Here is a 14,996-nt window from a genome sequence, read left to right as displayed (position 1 = left end):
AGTAATAGAATCTAGACTGGAGATTGTTTAGAGAAAATGATGTATTGCCTGGGACATTACAGAGTCTCAATAAACGTTGGTTTCCTTTTCTCCTCCTGTAAAATACAGTGGTATTTTCGTTTTAAAATAAGTCAAAGTGGCAATTCAAATGAATTTCTAAATTATAATGAATGTTTTTACTTTTTTTCATGCTAGAATTAACAAAACACCTTAGGTGAAGTTACAGTACAGTATGCAAAGCATCACTGCTCAAACAATCTTTAATCAGGATATACTTAGCAAAAGATAAACTGCACTTTATTTACCTGTAGGTCTTTACCACTGTTTAAGATTTTGGCTACAATCTATCTGGACTCCTAAATTTATTATTTATGTTATTTAAATGGTTGTGTGAGTTTTGCTTTAATAAAAGTGAACATGAGTGTAAAAATGAAACCCACTTAATATGTTAACTCAGACTGCCAAACTACTTCAATTCATTTACCCTGAATTGTAAGCTTACATAAAATCCCTCAATAGCCTTATGACATTTTGTGAAAGTATTCTAAATCAGAGGTAGCAATTCATCCTATCCAGATGAATTGCATTTAAACTAAAATTTCGAGAAATGTATTCTAAGTCAGAGGTAACAATTCACTGATTTGTGGGTAAAATTTGTGGAAAAGAAGAAGATGCTTAACCAGTTCTGTAGAAGTCTAAGGAATTTTCAGCCTTTGTTTAATAAAAGTAAAAACTTACATCAAAGGGGCTACTACAATAGAGATTGTTTTTGTTGCTCTGTACGCAAATTGTTTTTTTCCTGCTAATATGTTAGATTCATTGGTTTTCTCTCTTGGGAACAAGGATAGGGAGCCAGTTGCTGCATTCTGGATGCTCACATAAACAGCTACTTTGGAGATGGGGGCCCATTAAACAACTCAAGCATAGCAGTGTCAAGAGCAAAGATGGCATGGAAATATGCTGTAAATTAAAGAAGGGTTTAGGACTTCTATGAAGGAGCACCAGAACAACTTTAGCGTAGGGAACTGACATACCTGTCATTTGAAAAATTACTGTTTTTATTTTTAAACTATAAAAACAATTAGCTTAAATAGAAAGTAATATTAGCACCTAGGTCAAAAGAAAAAGAAGGAAGTAATACATGTCTTTTAAAGCTTGCAACAAGTTTTCTCTGACCCATTTTAGCACTTGCATGGTTTTTGAACATATCCAATTATCATTTTAATTAATATTGCTTTTTTTCCCAATGATATATTTCTTATTTATTTAGGGAATGATTTAGGTTTCATTGGCTGTTTAACTTTGAGTTTAACCTTTTATATCTCATTAATTAATTAGTATTAGCATAATTTTCTTTTGAGCACCACTTTGGCCATATCATATTACTGATAATAGTTATGTTTTGAATAATAACTAACTTTTAACTTGTTTATTATGCACTATGCTTTGTGCAAAGTGCTCTACATTTACTGATGCACGAAAAATCCCTTTTTGTGGGAGGCTGAGGCAGGAAAATCACTTGAACCTAGGAAGTGGAGGTTGCAGCAAGCTGAGATTGTGCCATTGCACTCCAGCCTGGTGACAGAGCAAAACTCTGTCTCAAAAAGAGAAAAAAAAAAAAAATCTCTTTTTGGTCTTTTTAATGCTAAAATCTGAATTCTATCTTATTTTAATATGTCTCCTTGCTGTTTCTGCTACATTTGCCTGGTATATTAGTTCCTCTTTGACTTTCAATTTCTTTTGTTATTTTAGTTTAAGTCTCTGATAAGAGTAAATATACAGCTCATTTTTCAAAACTTACTGTGAGAATCTCATTTAATAAGTGAATATAACTCACTCTATTTTATCACATTACTGATATATTTGAATTGGCTTCTGACAAAAATTGTTTTCTATTTTCTATTTACTCTGTATTTTATTGTTTACTTTTTTCTACTTTTCTGACACTTGCTGAATTATGTCTTCTTTGTTCTAATGTCAACCTAATGCTTTAGAAGTTACATAACCTCTGTCTGGCTTTTATTTCAAGTTTTCTATCAGTATCAAGAGTTAACCAAGGTCTATATCTTCACTCTAAACAGGTTAAGAACTTTGGCAGGATTTTATTTCCTTATTCTGCTTCTCTTCCTGTCAGCCACCTTCTATACTTTTCATGTTACACTCTTCTGGGTTTTAATTCCAAGTTTTTATAAAAGTTTTCAAATAACCCATTCTTCTTTAGACTGAACTACAAGTTTTACTCTTTTGCTTGTTTGCTACTCTTTATTGAATATCTCCAGGAATATACCTTGCAGCAATTCTTTCAGAGGGTGTAGTAAACCTCCTGAATCCTCTGTGTCTATAACAGTTTTTATTTTTCCCTAATACTTGATATTTGGCTGGAGAAGGAATTTTACAACTCAAATAATTTTCACAACTTTAAGACAACTGCTTCCTTAAAAAAATGCTTAATGCTACCAAGGAAAGTAAAATAAATCTTACCTAGAAGCTTTAGAATTTTCTTTTATTGGTGATCTAAAATTTCTCCCTGATTACCTATGACTGGGTACTTGCCCATTCATCCTGCTGAACATTTTCACTCATAGCCACTACCTTCCTCCTCCTCCTCTCGCCTGCCCCTCCTCCTCCTCCTCTTCTTCCTCCTCCCTCTTCTCCTCTTTTCAATCTTGGGAACTTTTTACAATTATTTATTTGAATATTTCATTCCATGTATTCCTTCTGGCTTCTTTAATTCCTATTATTTATAATGTTGGAATTGTCACTTTCTCTCCATACTTCACATTTCTTTTTCTGTAATGAAATAACATTTCAAGACTCAAATTTCCAGCTCACTAATAAGTGCTTTAGCTCTGCCTATACTGATATTCAGGGAAAAAAAATCCATTAAACCTGTTTCAACAATCACATATTTTCATTTCTCACATCTCTAATTGTTTCTTCCTCATAAAATTTGTTCAAGTTTCACAAATGCAGTATACGCTCTTATCTGTCTGAGGATATTAATTATGCTTCTTATACAATCTCCTTTGGTTTATTTTGTTACTTCCTTTTACTTACTTGGTTCCTAGTTCTTTAGTTTAATGCTTTTTTTTTTTTTTTTAACTTGGAGGTGGTTTTTCTTAGATTTGGTGATTTAGATTATTTGCTCAAATTCATATCTGCTATTCTCTCTTAGTTTCAGTGGAAAAATGCCCACTGACCAGGGCAGATGTGCCCTTGGGTGAGGATTCCCATGGGGGAACAATGCCCTGCTTCTCCTTTCTATGTGTCCACATTCACTGCTTGTTTCTGGGGTAGAAGTCTCTGCTTAGAAGTGGGTGTAGTGAGGGCGAGGCACAGTGGCTCATGAGTGTTATCCCAGCACGTTAGCAGGCCAAGGCAGGCAGATCACTTGAGATCAGGAGTTTGAGACCAGCCTGGCCAACATAGTGAAATCCCATCTCTACCAAATGTATAAAAAATTAGCTGGGTGTGGTGGTGCATGCCTGTAATCCCAGCTACTGGGGAGGCTGAGACATGATAATCACTTAAACCCAGAAGGCAGAGGTAGCAGTGAGCTGAGATCACACCACTGCACTCCAGCCTTGGCAACAGAGTGAGAATCTGTCTCAAAAAGAAAACAAAGAAAAAAAAAGAAGTAGGTGTAGTGAGGGGTTCACCTGCTTAGCAGTCCTTGTAGCCCCACCCTGATTCCTCTGTGTAGCATCCATGACCTGGAGCAATACTGAGATGCCTTTTGTAAGTGTCTCATTCAACATGTGTTCTGGGCTGTTGTCTCCCTCCTTCCATCACAGATCCCTCCTCTCTTTCTCTGGCCCAACTATGGGTCACTTCCTTGTTTTTTAGTGTTATTATAGATTCATTTGCTAATTTTCTGTCATTTCAAAGGATTTGGGGCAGGTGGGGAAGACTGGAGCATGCTCTAGGTTTTAATATTCATTACATTTGTGGAATTTCTCTTTAGCATGAATATTGTGGTAATAGCAGGAAAACAGATGTTTTTTAAAAAAGGTGTTTGAATGTTTACATTTGGGATGAAAGGCAAATATACAAATTCCATATTATAGCAATGTTCTATAAAGCCCCCTCCCATCTAAAGACAGCCTCAGCTAAGTAAGATGTGGTAGGTGCTAACTAAATGATGTGTTTGTAAGGTTAAGCCAAAGTTCAGAAAGATTTGCATAAATTATCACTGTATCTATTAAAAGTTTCTCCCTTGCTGAAGTAACAGATGTGTCTTCTTTAGAAGAAAAAAAACAACAACTTTAAAATCCCACTTAAAAAAAATAAACCTATCAACATCAGATTTAGGACAGCTTAGTGATGTGAAAGGCAAACAGCTCTTGCATCCTTGTGATCTGAGATAAAATACTTTAATCCAAATGGTGGGAAAATATGGATAATTGGAAAGTGGTTTCCCAAAAAAGCCATAATGGCTTACTGGTTCTCTTTCCTTCCTTGCCGTTCATATTAAGTCTTTTGGAAATATTATTACAGAGGACTGCATACTCTTTTTTCTCTCTCATAATACTTATGGAATAAAAATATTGTTAAAGAGATGAAAGTATAATGTCCACATTAATATTTTTTTTCTTTCTTAAAAAAGTGAATTCAGAGCAGAATTCAGTCAATTCAATTGGCTACCCTTGAACGAGTGAGAATTTGCCATCTCTGTTTTCTATTTTAGCAGATGAGCTTACAATGATAAATTGTTTGTGTGGGTGGTGGTGGATAAAAGAAGAATGAGACAAGTATTCGATAAACTCAGGAGAGAAAACAGAACATGTTAAGAATTTCACTACCAAATTCTTAATGTTTTTCTTTGTCAGCTCTTACCCCAAGTAAAAATGCTTCACATTAATTTGATTTTGTAACCTTTTTAAAAAATTGCATCTGTGACTAAAAATTATTATATCAGCATTCTTTCCCGGACCAATAAAGCAACATTTGGGAACAGGTGGGAGTGTGGACTTCCCCACTCCCAACACACACAAGCACACAAAACACTATGAATTAAATTATCATTTTTATCGTCACTCAAAACACAGAAAATGGTAGGTCTTCGCCTTATCCTCCTTATCCTTTTATACTTTTATAACATAATGCCAGCTTCATAGCTGGGCCACCAAATGACAGCATGAGTGAAGTAATTCTGGTGTTATGGCCTGACTTCCTGGGGCAAAAGCCACAAATAAACCAAAGGTGTGGTTGCTAGAAGAGTTACACCACGTTTAGAATTTAGATGAATTAACTGCAGAGCAATCAGAGTGGCACAGGTGCTTTTGTCAAGCACGTTATTACATCTTATTGGAACAGAGAAACCTGCTGACAATGCCATGGCCTGGAAGTACCAGCTTCTTAACTGTGACCAAAACCCTGGTCCATCTTCAGTTCTGAGAAATGGCCAACGAGCATAATTAAAACCACCTGAGTCATTTGGTTAATGGACTCTCCTCTGACGTTCCTCTGTGTCCATATGGACTTCAGCTCTTTTTTCAGGCATAAATACTTTTAGTTCTTTTTCGTTTGTTTGTCTGTTTGTTTGTTTGGGGGTTGACTGATTCAGTTGTAGCCAAAAATTCTCTTAGATTATTTGTGCTCTAAGAAAGCAGGATGTCTGATCTATTAATTGAAATATATATATTTTTTTGCCAGCTATGTTTCTGGACTAGTACATTAATCTAAACTATGCTTGTTTTCTTCTAATATCAAGTCAATTCCTTTCTAAGCTTACTTCATGAAGGGGTTTTCCAAGTTTTTGTACCAAGTCTCCACAAGTGTTACTCATAGAGAGCTGAATGGACTATTCATTCTTTTACTAAGGCATTTCTTATGTCATTTTATAGACAGGCTCTGATGTACAATAGGCTAAGAAGACGGGAGGCATTCTGGGGGAGAAAACAGCTGGTATGAAGGCCATAAGTAAAAATACATTTTTTTCTCCCCCCAAACAATAAGAGCAAGTTACATTTAAAACATTGAGTTTCCTTGGAAGATACAGACACACACACAGAGGGAGAGAGAGATGGAAGGGAGCAGGACAGGGAGAGGGAGGAGGGGAGAGAGAGACAGATTGGTATTTATGTGTGTATCAGAATGGTACTCCTGGAGAGGAAATGCGTCTCTTTAGCTCTGCTTTAATGGGATGGGGGTTGGTAACACTGGGACATCATCTGAGTCCTCAGGGGCTCTGGGACTCCCTGAAGAGGGTGATTTATCCCTGATATATGAATAGAATTATCGTGGAGGGATGAAAGCATGGGAGTAAATGAGTCTCTTGTGCCTCAACATTCGGATCCCCTCATCAAGCTCCATAACTAGGAAAGGGAGTTGAACTGGTCTTTTTTTCAAATCAACAGTCAGAAAGAACTGATATGCTGGTGATCTTTTATCTCCAGAAGATAGGTAGAAAGCCTTCTGTGCATTGTCAAAGCTCTGGACTCCACCAAAGCTCTTTGATCTGGGAGGGGAGTGGACTGTGTTTTTTCTAAGGGCTAGAAGGCTAAAAAGGAACCAGAGACCGCTGTTTCTATTTTTTTCCTCAGGGGTCTCCCCAGCCTGACCTTGGGGAGATCCTAGAGGCTAAAAAGAGAAACAGTGGTTTCTGGTGTCTCAAGGAGACACAGGAGCTGCACTGCACATGGAGCTTCAGGGTGTTAGGAATGTCAGAAGGGGAAGTCCTTGCAGGCTAAAGGACTGAGCCTTGGTGCTGAGCGTGCACAGGTCAATAGGTCCTGAGGGGTGGAGTCATTCGGAGTCTCAGTCTTCCGCAGAGGCTTAGCCTGGCCTGTGCCATAGGCTGGAACTGAGCCACTTCCCTGAGGCAAGGAGGAGCAGGGCTGAGTCAGCTGCAGTAGAAATTCGGCATTTGACAGTGAAAGGCTCCATTGTGGCCTCAAAGGGTCACAGCAGTGGTATGGCTCAAGCTGAGGGTCAGAATTTTTGTATTCTTTCATAGACAAGCTTTGAGGATACAACAAGCTAAAAAAGAGGGGCCCTTCTGGGAGAGGGAACGGATGCATCTTACTGGGTCTGCACGAGGTTCTTGGGCAATGCACAGGACAGGGAGCCCAAAAGAGCAATACTAGCCATCTTGCCACTCAGGGACTTCGAAGTTTAATCCGTTTCGATTTAATTTGTTGAGATCAGAGTAACACGACTATACCTCAAATGTTGTATTCTGGAAAAGTTTCTCACAGTCAACAGTTAAATTATTGCTATTTCATATTCATTATGAAATTATATTTTATGTTAATTTCATTCGGCCTTATCGTAGTGTTAGAAAACATAAATTTACCTCCAATTCATACCACCTTATGGGTTTTGAGTCTCTAAACCTATTAATGTTTTTTTCAACTTGGACTTCTGAAAGTGCTGTCCAATTAGTAGGATATACCTTAGGGACTTAGGACCCAGAAGGCGGCACGCAGCTCAGAAAAGCAAGAAAACACCACCATCAAACGATGCTCACTGCTTCAGGTCTCCTCTATTTCAATCTCAGTCCCAAATTCCTCCTTTATACATCTCTCAAATATAAATTTTGTCCCCTAAACAATTTTTATAGATCAAAACCACATTCCAATGAAAATCAGGTAGCAGCATCTATAAATCTCAGACTCCAGGAAGACAAATGAAAATCTCAGTATAACAGTAGTGGAAAGATTTTGTATTCTATAAACATTGAAAAAATACCTTTCTCCCAGCAGAAGTTGAATAAACTAAAATGAGATATAAGTGAGTCAAGTGAAGTTAAAAGTATCTGGAATTATAAACTTTTAATATGCAAAAACTAATTATAAACTTAGACTCTTTAGGGTAAGTGTACCCCTTTGGCTTGTCTACGGTAAGAATCATCAGTATTGACCTAAGTATGTTTTTGCCATTTAACAATATGCATTTAAAAAATGTCCAGTAGAATAAATGTAAGTGCTACATACACAGTATGGGAGACAGCAATTACTTACCCTGTAGGCTGGCTCTCAAATTCTTCTGACCATTGCTCTTGAATATCTTCTGTGGAAAGATCTACATCCCGGGTGGTGGCAAAATTGAACTCGCTGCCTTCATTTCCATGGAAATAAATGGAGTTCCCATCTGACTGACAGCTATGCTGTAGATGAAAAGAGAGCATGGGGTGGCTGTTGAATTGGTTTTGTAACTGTATCTGTCTTACTCATGTATAATTAGAGTTTTTAGAAAAATCATTATATTAGTTCCTCTATGATGGACTCTCAAATCAAAAGAGCTTGTTACTCTTTTTTTGCCTTGTTTAATTCAATTACAATTTCTTTCTAACTTATGAAGTTATCACAAAAAAGGAGTCAAGAGGGCATTTGAGCTTTGCCGTCTCTGTCTTCAATATAAAACAAGAATATTTTAATTGGAAGAATTTCCCATCTTTACCACTGTCCTTGTTGTGGGAATTACATTGGATAATGACTTGTCATGTATTTTAAATTCTGTGGTTATGGGCTAAATAGCACTGACCTTTTCAATATTCCATATATTTCTTACTTGCCATTCAAGTCTCTCACAATTTATCTGTAAATGGAATCTGAGTAGAACAGCCAGCTAATCTAAACATGCAATGCAGAAAAGGTCAAAGTAAACTCAGATACAATCATATATTCTCAGCCAGTTTCTGAGTAAAAGTTTCTGACCAGACCTAAGAAGTTCATGCTGTCCCAAGAGAGAAACTGGGAAACTACAAACTTTGTTAATCCCCAAAAGAACACAGAAAAAAATAAATATATTTCTTGTGATACTTTTTCTAATGATATATATATTTTTTCAGCTTGAAGAGCATAAAGACAAGATCAAACTTTGGAGGCAATAAATGTTATTTACTTTAAAAAATTATTATAAGTTTTCATTAACATTTTTTGGTAATAAGCCATCTATAAATGCCTGGGGCTGCTCATGGGAAGCTAAAAAAAATAAAAAGGAGAAATCAAAAGAGAAATGCTATACATGAAACATCAAACATTCTTTTAAGTTTTACATACTCTTAAAATGAAACAGATGAAAAAACTCATTGGACAAAACATATCAGTCAAGCCCAGGGACTATGAGTTCTGTAGGGCAGGGATGATGTCCATTTTGTTCCTTGTTATATTTCAGGTCTTAGCACAGTGCCTGGCATATAGCAGGCATTAAAAACTATTTGTTGAATAGTTCAACAAGTGAGTGAGTGAATGACGTGGAAATATCTTTTCAGGTAATTATTATTTTTTTTAAAGATAAATTTATTGTGTATGTTTGAGATATATAACATGATTTTTTACAACATGTAGAGTCATGTAACAATAACATAACAATGTTTCAGTCAGTGACAGACCGTATATACAACAGTGGTCCTATAATATTATAATGGAGCTGAAAAATTGCTATCACCTAGTGACATCATAGTCATCATAACATCATGGGATGATACATTGCTCATGTGTTTTTGGTGATGCTGGTGTACATAAACCTACTGTGCTGCCAGTCCTATCAAAGTTTAGCACATAAAATTATCTATGGTACATAATACCTGATAAGCATAATACATGACTTTTGGGTGTGGAGGAGAGTGAAGTATTGCTCTTTGAATAGTCTCTTCTTTAGAGTCTTAATACAGTGACATATTACCAAAGAAAGGCTGTGACACACCCAAAGGAAGCAGCCATCCCTCAGCGGGAGGTGACTGGATATTCCCTATCTCTTAGCAAGATGGGACTGTCACTCTCTAGGCAGCAGAGTCTGGAGAGCACAGAACCCACACAGCTACAGATGGCTTGCTCTGCTCCCCACCATGTTAAGGAGATCAAGATATGATTTCTGCCTCTGCCATTCTGAATAGAACCCAGTGTTCTCAAGGTTTGCAGTGATAAAATGCTCTTTTAAGGATATACGAGCCAGTAGTATACTGGGCCTGTAAAACTGGGGATAATCTTTGTGAAACCGTGAATTCCTGAGCTATTTGAGAGCAATGGGCATACTGAGTCCCCATTTCTCTCTAAGAAGTTGATAATCATAGGCCCTGTATTTTGGAGCCTTACCCAGGGAAGGGGCCAGTTTAGGGTTCTCATTCTGAGAATCCCTAAATCAAGTACAAGGCAAGTTAATATTTCATGTTAATTCTGTTTTAGGATTGGTCACAGCGGGCTCGATGTCTTGGAATTAGCCTACTTCCTAGATGCTCTCCAAACTACAAATTTATGCTTGCTTTCTATCTGCATTTCTGGCTCTGAATGGGAATCCATGGCTTCCTTGGTTAGGCATTGCTTGAACTTTCCCCTAGAATCTAACCCAATTATTTCAGCACCTACATGAATTGAAGAAATTAAGAGTAGAAAAGAACAAAAACTGGAAACCAAAAATGATCAAGATGATAAGGAATGAAATCCCTCAAGGCGTTTGAGGATTGGGATTAGAAAGCATGTTGAAATACAATTTCTCTATTTAATGGCTCCATAGTTTTGCACAAGCTATTTAACCCCGCTAGGTCTCAACTGCTCAGGCTGTAGAACGAAACCAATAATATTTATTTGCTAGAGGTGTTGTTAGTAGCTCAAATAATATATAAGGAAATGCAATTTGAAACTTCGAAGTGCTATAAAATAATCATTATTTCTGAATATATGTATTTTTTCAAAAATATGCTATTACATTCCACATGCCTAGCAAAGGTGATAGAAAAATAGAAGACCATTTCAATCTATTTTAAACTATTTTTCTTAAGAATAGTCATTAAAATTCTTCAGATCACTTTAAAAGCTTTAGTAACACACATGGAATATATCCCACAATACAATAGGTAAAAATATTACAAACATTCATTCATCTGAACCATTAATTAGAACTTTAAAAGTCCTCCTCCAAATGGCAGATTACCAAATATTCTCCTAAAACAGAAGAACTTAATGCAACATGTCTGATGCCACTTTTCTTACAGATAAGTTTGCATTGTATAACATCGATCTACTATGTTAAAAATCCACATGAAACATGCATTGAAAGTATGAAAAGAATTTTAGAAAACTGGTCTCGATTTTAATACACAGCTATTTTTGTACAACATCTATTTAAACTTTTATTGTTTATATGCAATAACAATTAAAATCTAAACTACCTTAAAACCAATTAAATGTGTAACTTTGTAAGATACATGAGCTCTAGATATGAGAAAAACAAGAATATTTTGGAATTCAGGACTATTTTATTTTAAGCATCATGAAAATCTACCAGGTTTTCTTCAGAAGATGATTATAAATCACATGTGACTTCCTGAGTCACAGTTTTTGACTGACATATGGTGAGTATATATCAAGCAACTAAGCATTTATTTTGGGTAAAATAAAGGTATAAATTCTGCAGCTGGTTCTAAATTTTTACTTCTATTTCTAGCACTCCTAATGTACATTGATTATTATATTAATTATAATTATTTGTACTTGTTTCATTATTTTAGCATTAATCAATGACATATACTTTAAACCTCTAAGTACTATTAGATTTCCAATTTCTAAAGTCCCTTAAGTATAGTTCTTATGTGTTTCTCTTTGTCAATCAAAAATAATTTCATTTGCCACTGGATGGATTTCCTTTGCTTGACAAGCAGAACACAGTGTAACTAAGTGACAAGAATTTGCCATTCAGAAAATCATCAACAGGAAACATCAGTGCGAATTCCTCAATATAACAAGTCCTTGGCCACAATTCAGGATAGCATTTTTCTAAGGTTGCTCCCTATGTTCTCCTGAAAATGTTAATGACTTCACCTCTGTACTTGTAAAAGGGCTTACAATTGCCTCCACCATTGTTTTATTAGGTTTTCATCAAAGATGAACACCAAGGCACCTCTTATATGATCTCCCTGGGGTCTAATGACCCTGATGATTCTTTCAGGCATCTGTAGCCTTACCATTTATTTTTTGATGCTATCCTTTTTGTTGGAATGAGGATATTGGGCATTTGGGCAATGCCAGCTTGCAGAGAGCTGGTGGCAGATGGAATGAAATCTGCCTGGTATGCCTTCCCCTCCACATGAGCAGAGAGCCATCCATTTCCTCCATTAAGGAGTTGTCACTCAGCCCACCCAGCTGGAAGACCATTTTTGATAGCCAAGCTGGCTGGTGGCAGACAATTCAGCTACAAAGTACGCTTTTAAAAGGAAGCTAAAACATCATTTGTAGGAAAATTGAAAATGCATGGCTTCCACCACAGCCAATTTTTTAATGACTGTAATATTTTAAGTGATTATTTTTGCCACTTCAGATTGCTCCTTAGAGAGGAGAGGTTTTTTAATTAAAATCTAGGCAATGCAAACAGATGAGATATGAGGAACAGAGGAAAGAGAAATAAGATGAATAAAATTAATTAAAATGGCATTGTTGGCAGAGCCATAAATTAGCCACTGTCTGGCTGGAAATAAAATATATTGGTATAGGAATTTCTGTATTAAAGTGAGATGTGTGCTAGAGCAGTTGGAAATTGACTAGTTTATAGTCTACATATCATTGTGTTTTTCAAGTCTTTTACTATGCTATAGCCATTCATACAGAAATACGTATCTCCTACATACCAGTTCAACAGACTTAAAAGGTATAGACTTTTTGTGCTATATTAAAAGAAAAATTAAAATAGAAAGAGAATGATTTCTCTCATGAGGCAAAATAAATTTCTATCATTTTCCACGCATTCAATTTCTAGGTAATTTAATGCCAGATAAAATACTGAAAACTTGGCTATAAATACAGTCCAGGTGCAGGAGGGCTGAAGTGCATTTTCTCTAGTCAACACAATAGATTCAACCATAGTGAGTAAATTTTAGGGAGTTTAAAGAGTGTTTTTTTTTTTCTCATTAATTTCTGAATTCATTAAACACTCACATTTGAACTACTTTGTACTAAGATTTTTAAAGGTTCAATTTATGGTATATTTTGTGACAAGTGTATAATTACTATTGTGGCGATAGTTATGACTAAAATGGCAACAGTGACAGATTTGAATTGGAGTAATGAGAGGCAGGAATAACAATGTAAAATTCTATTGGGCAGTTGTTAGCCTTGTCTTTGGGGATCAACTTGACTTTCACAGTGTTGGAGGCTTTCAGACTTGCCTCCTCAAATTAAGATGCCAGGCACAGTGTGGGAGGCTGCAAGATAACATGGAGTGAAAGGGTTGGGACTTATAGTAAAATAGACCTGGCTTTGAAAGTTAAAGCTGTTTGATTTTGTGGAAGCCATTTGGCACTCCAAGCCTCTGTTTTTTCATCTGTGAAATGGGGATAATAGTGAGCATTAGATTAAATACTGCAGGGAACATGCCTACCCTAAAGATTGCTGAATCTTAGGAAATTTGTAAACACTATTTCCCTCCTGACTTTTTTGCCCCCATCTGCATTCATTCATTTAACAAATCTTACTTTAATAAATGAATGTCACTATGCAAGTTATTGTGCTAGGTGTCATGCTAGGTACAAAGATGACAGAAAATGTAACTAGGTTTTTAATGTTCATTTGGAATAAATTTCACCTGCTGAATATTGTGTTAATTAGTGATTGAATGTGTCAGCTTCAGACCAAAAAAATAAATAAGGCAAAAGATGCATTAGGCAGGGAGCTTTTGCATATTTGTTTAAATGATTATTTTCTGTATAAATTATCAAAATTAGTTGTGTCTGTGCTATTGCCACTCTTGTCATGGTGATCTGGCTCATTTCCATGTTTCACTAATGTTATTCCACATTAATTACTGTACAAATAGGCCTCATTGGGGGGAAATTGTGAAAAGTACCCTACTTACATTTAACCCTTCATCCCCAAAGTACTCTTATTAGTTTAACAAATTATATTCTGGCTCATTCTACAATATCACGTACCCACCTCTTGGGGGAAACATGACAATAAAAGCAATACGATCCAAAGCGAAGAATATCCCAAGCAAAGGGAATTTAGGTAGACAGCATGCAATTAACCATGCTGGAATCTGGCCAGGAAATCATAGTTAACATTCTGATTCTTAATGAAAAAAGACATGGGAACATGGGCTAGCCACAAGTCTTACTGAGCTCAGGTTTATCCTCATTAGAAAGCCAGCACTCAAATCCCTCAAGTTACACAGTAGATAGTTTCCAGTAGAGTGATAATGCAAAGCACATTTCTGGAAAGTAAATCTGATTTTCTCTTATTTGTCCTGTATATAGTCAGAATATAAGACCATCAAGTGAACTGTTGAAACCTTTTTCTGAGGTGCCCAATTGAATATTGCATGGAAGATGAATTAGGTATGATAGCATTGCTGTGCCAGGGGGTTATATTCCCAAAAAGTAGGTTTAAAGGTGAATTCTACCTTGAGTGTGATCTTCCCTTTCATAATTTACCTTAGATTTTTTTCATTAGCCTTACCTTGTGTTAAGACTAAATTTTTCAGACAAATTAATTTACATTTTTTTCACCATTTGGATATAATGACCTTTTTTCTCCATTGATGGTTCAGCAATTTGTGACAACAGCACCAGAGGGGTGACAGCAGAAGGCCAGAATGAAAGATGCAGTTCTTATTCAGGACTGGAGACTTGCCTAGTGTCCACTGGGACAATGAATTTGGCAAGTGCATAAGGTACAAGAACAACAGAAAATTAATAGACTCTCCTGTTCAGACTTAATGCTTCCCCTTAATGAGTGTTGATTTACCTAACGTCTGTTGTCTTCATTAGGGCCTTTTGGTGTTTGTTAAACTAGAAAAAAAAATCTTTATTATTAGATATTTATCAATAGTAAATGTGATAAAGGGGAGGCAGTCAAATTCAAAGTAGTAATAGAGGAAACATTAAGATATGATCCCTCTAAATTCAGTAACTTAGTTACTCCAAGTCCTTCTTATAAGTTTGCAAAACTTAAGAAATAATTTTTTTAATGAAATTTCTTTTAAATACATGTGATCAAATCACAGCCTATTCTAAAGGACAAACCTTCGTAACAGAATAATCAGACATTTAGTGCTGATTTACC

At 36.0% G+C, this 14,996-nt stretch overlaps 1 protein-coding gene across 4 annotated transcripts in view; it reads right to left on the bottom strand.

Annotated features, from left to right (window-relative positions):
- The window catches only part of RELN (reelin), a 527,812-nt gene that overhangs the window by 215,648 nt on the left and 297,168 nt on the right, over positions 1–14,996 (bottom strand). For all 4 annotated transcript variants that reach the window (XM_021673084.2, XM_021673089.2, XM_064374717.1 and 1 more), the window contains exon 11: positions 7,965–8,110. In XM_021673084.2, coding sequence (XP_021528759.2) covers positions 7,965–8,110 — 146 coding nt within the window. The remainder of the gene's footprint in view (positions 1–7,964; positions 8,111–14,996) is intronic.

Source organism: Aotus nancymaae, unplaced genomic scaffold (assembly GCF_030222135.1).
Source record: "Aotus nancymaae isolate 86718 unplaced genomic scaffold, 86718_ANA_hifiasm-v0.15.2.pri h1tg000002l, whole genome shotgun sequence".
Lineage (NCBI taxonomy): Eukaryota > Metazoa > Chordata > Mammalia > Primates > Aotidae > Aotus > Aotus nancymaae.
The sequence above is the reverse complement of the archived record's forward strand: the minus strand, read 5'-3'. Positions and strand labels throughout refer to the sequence as shown.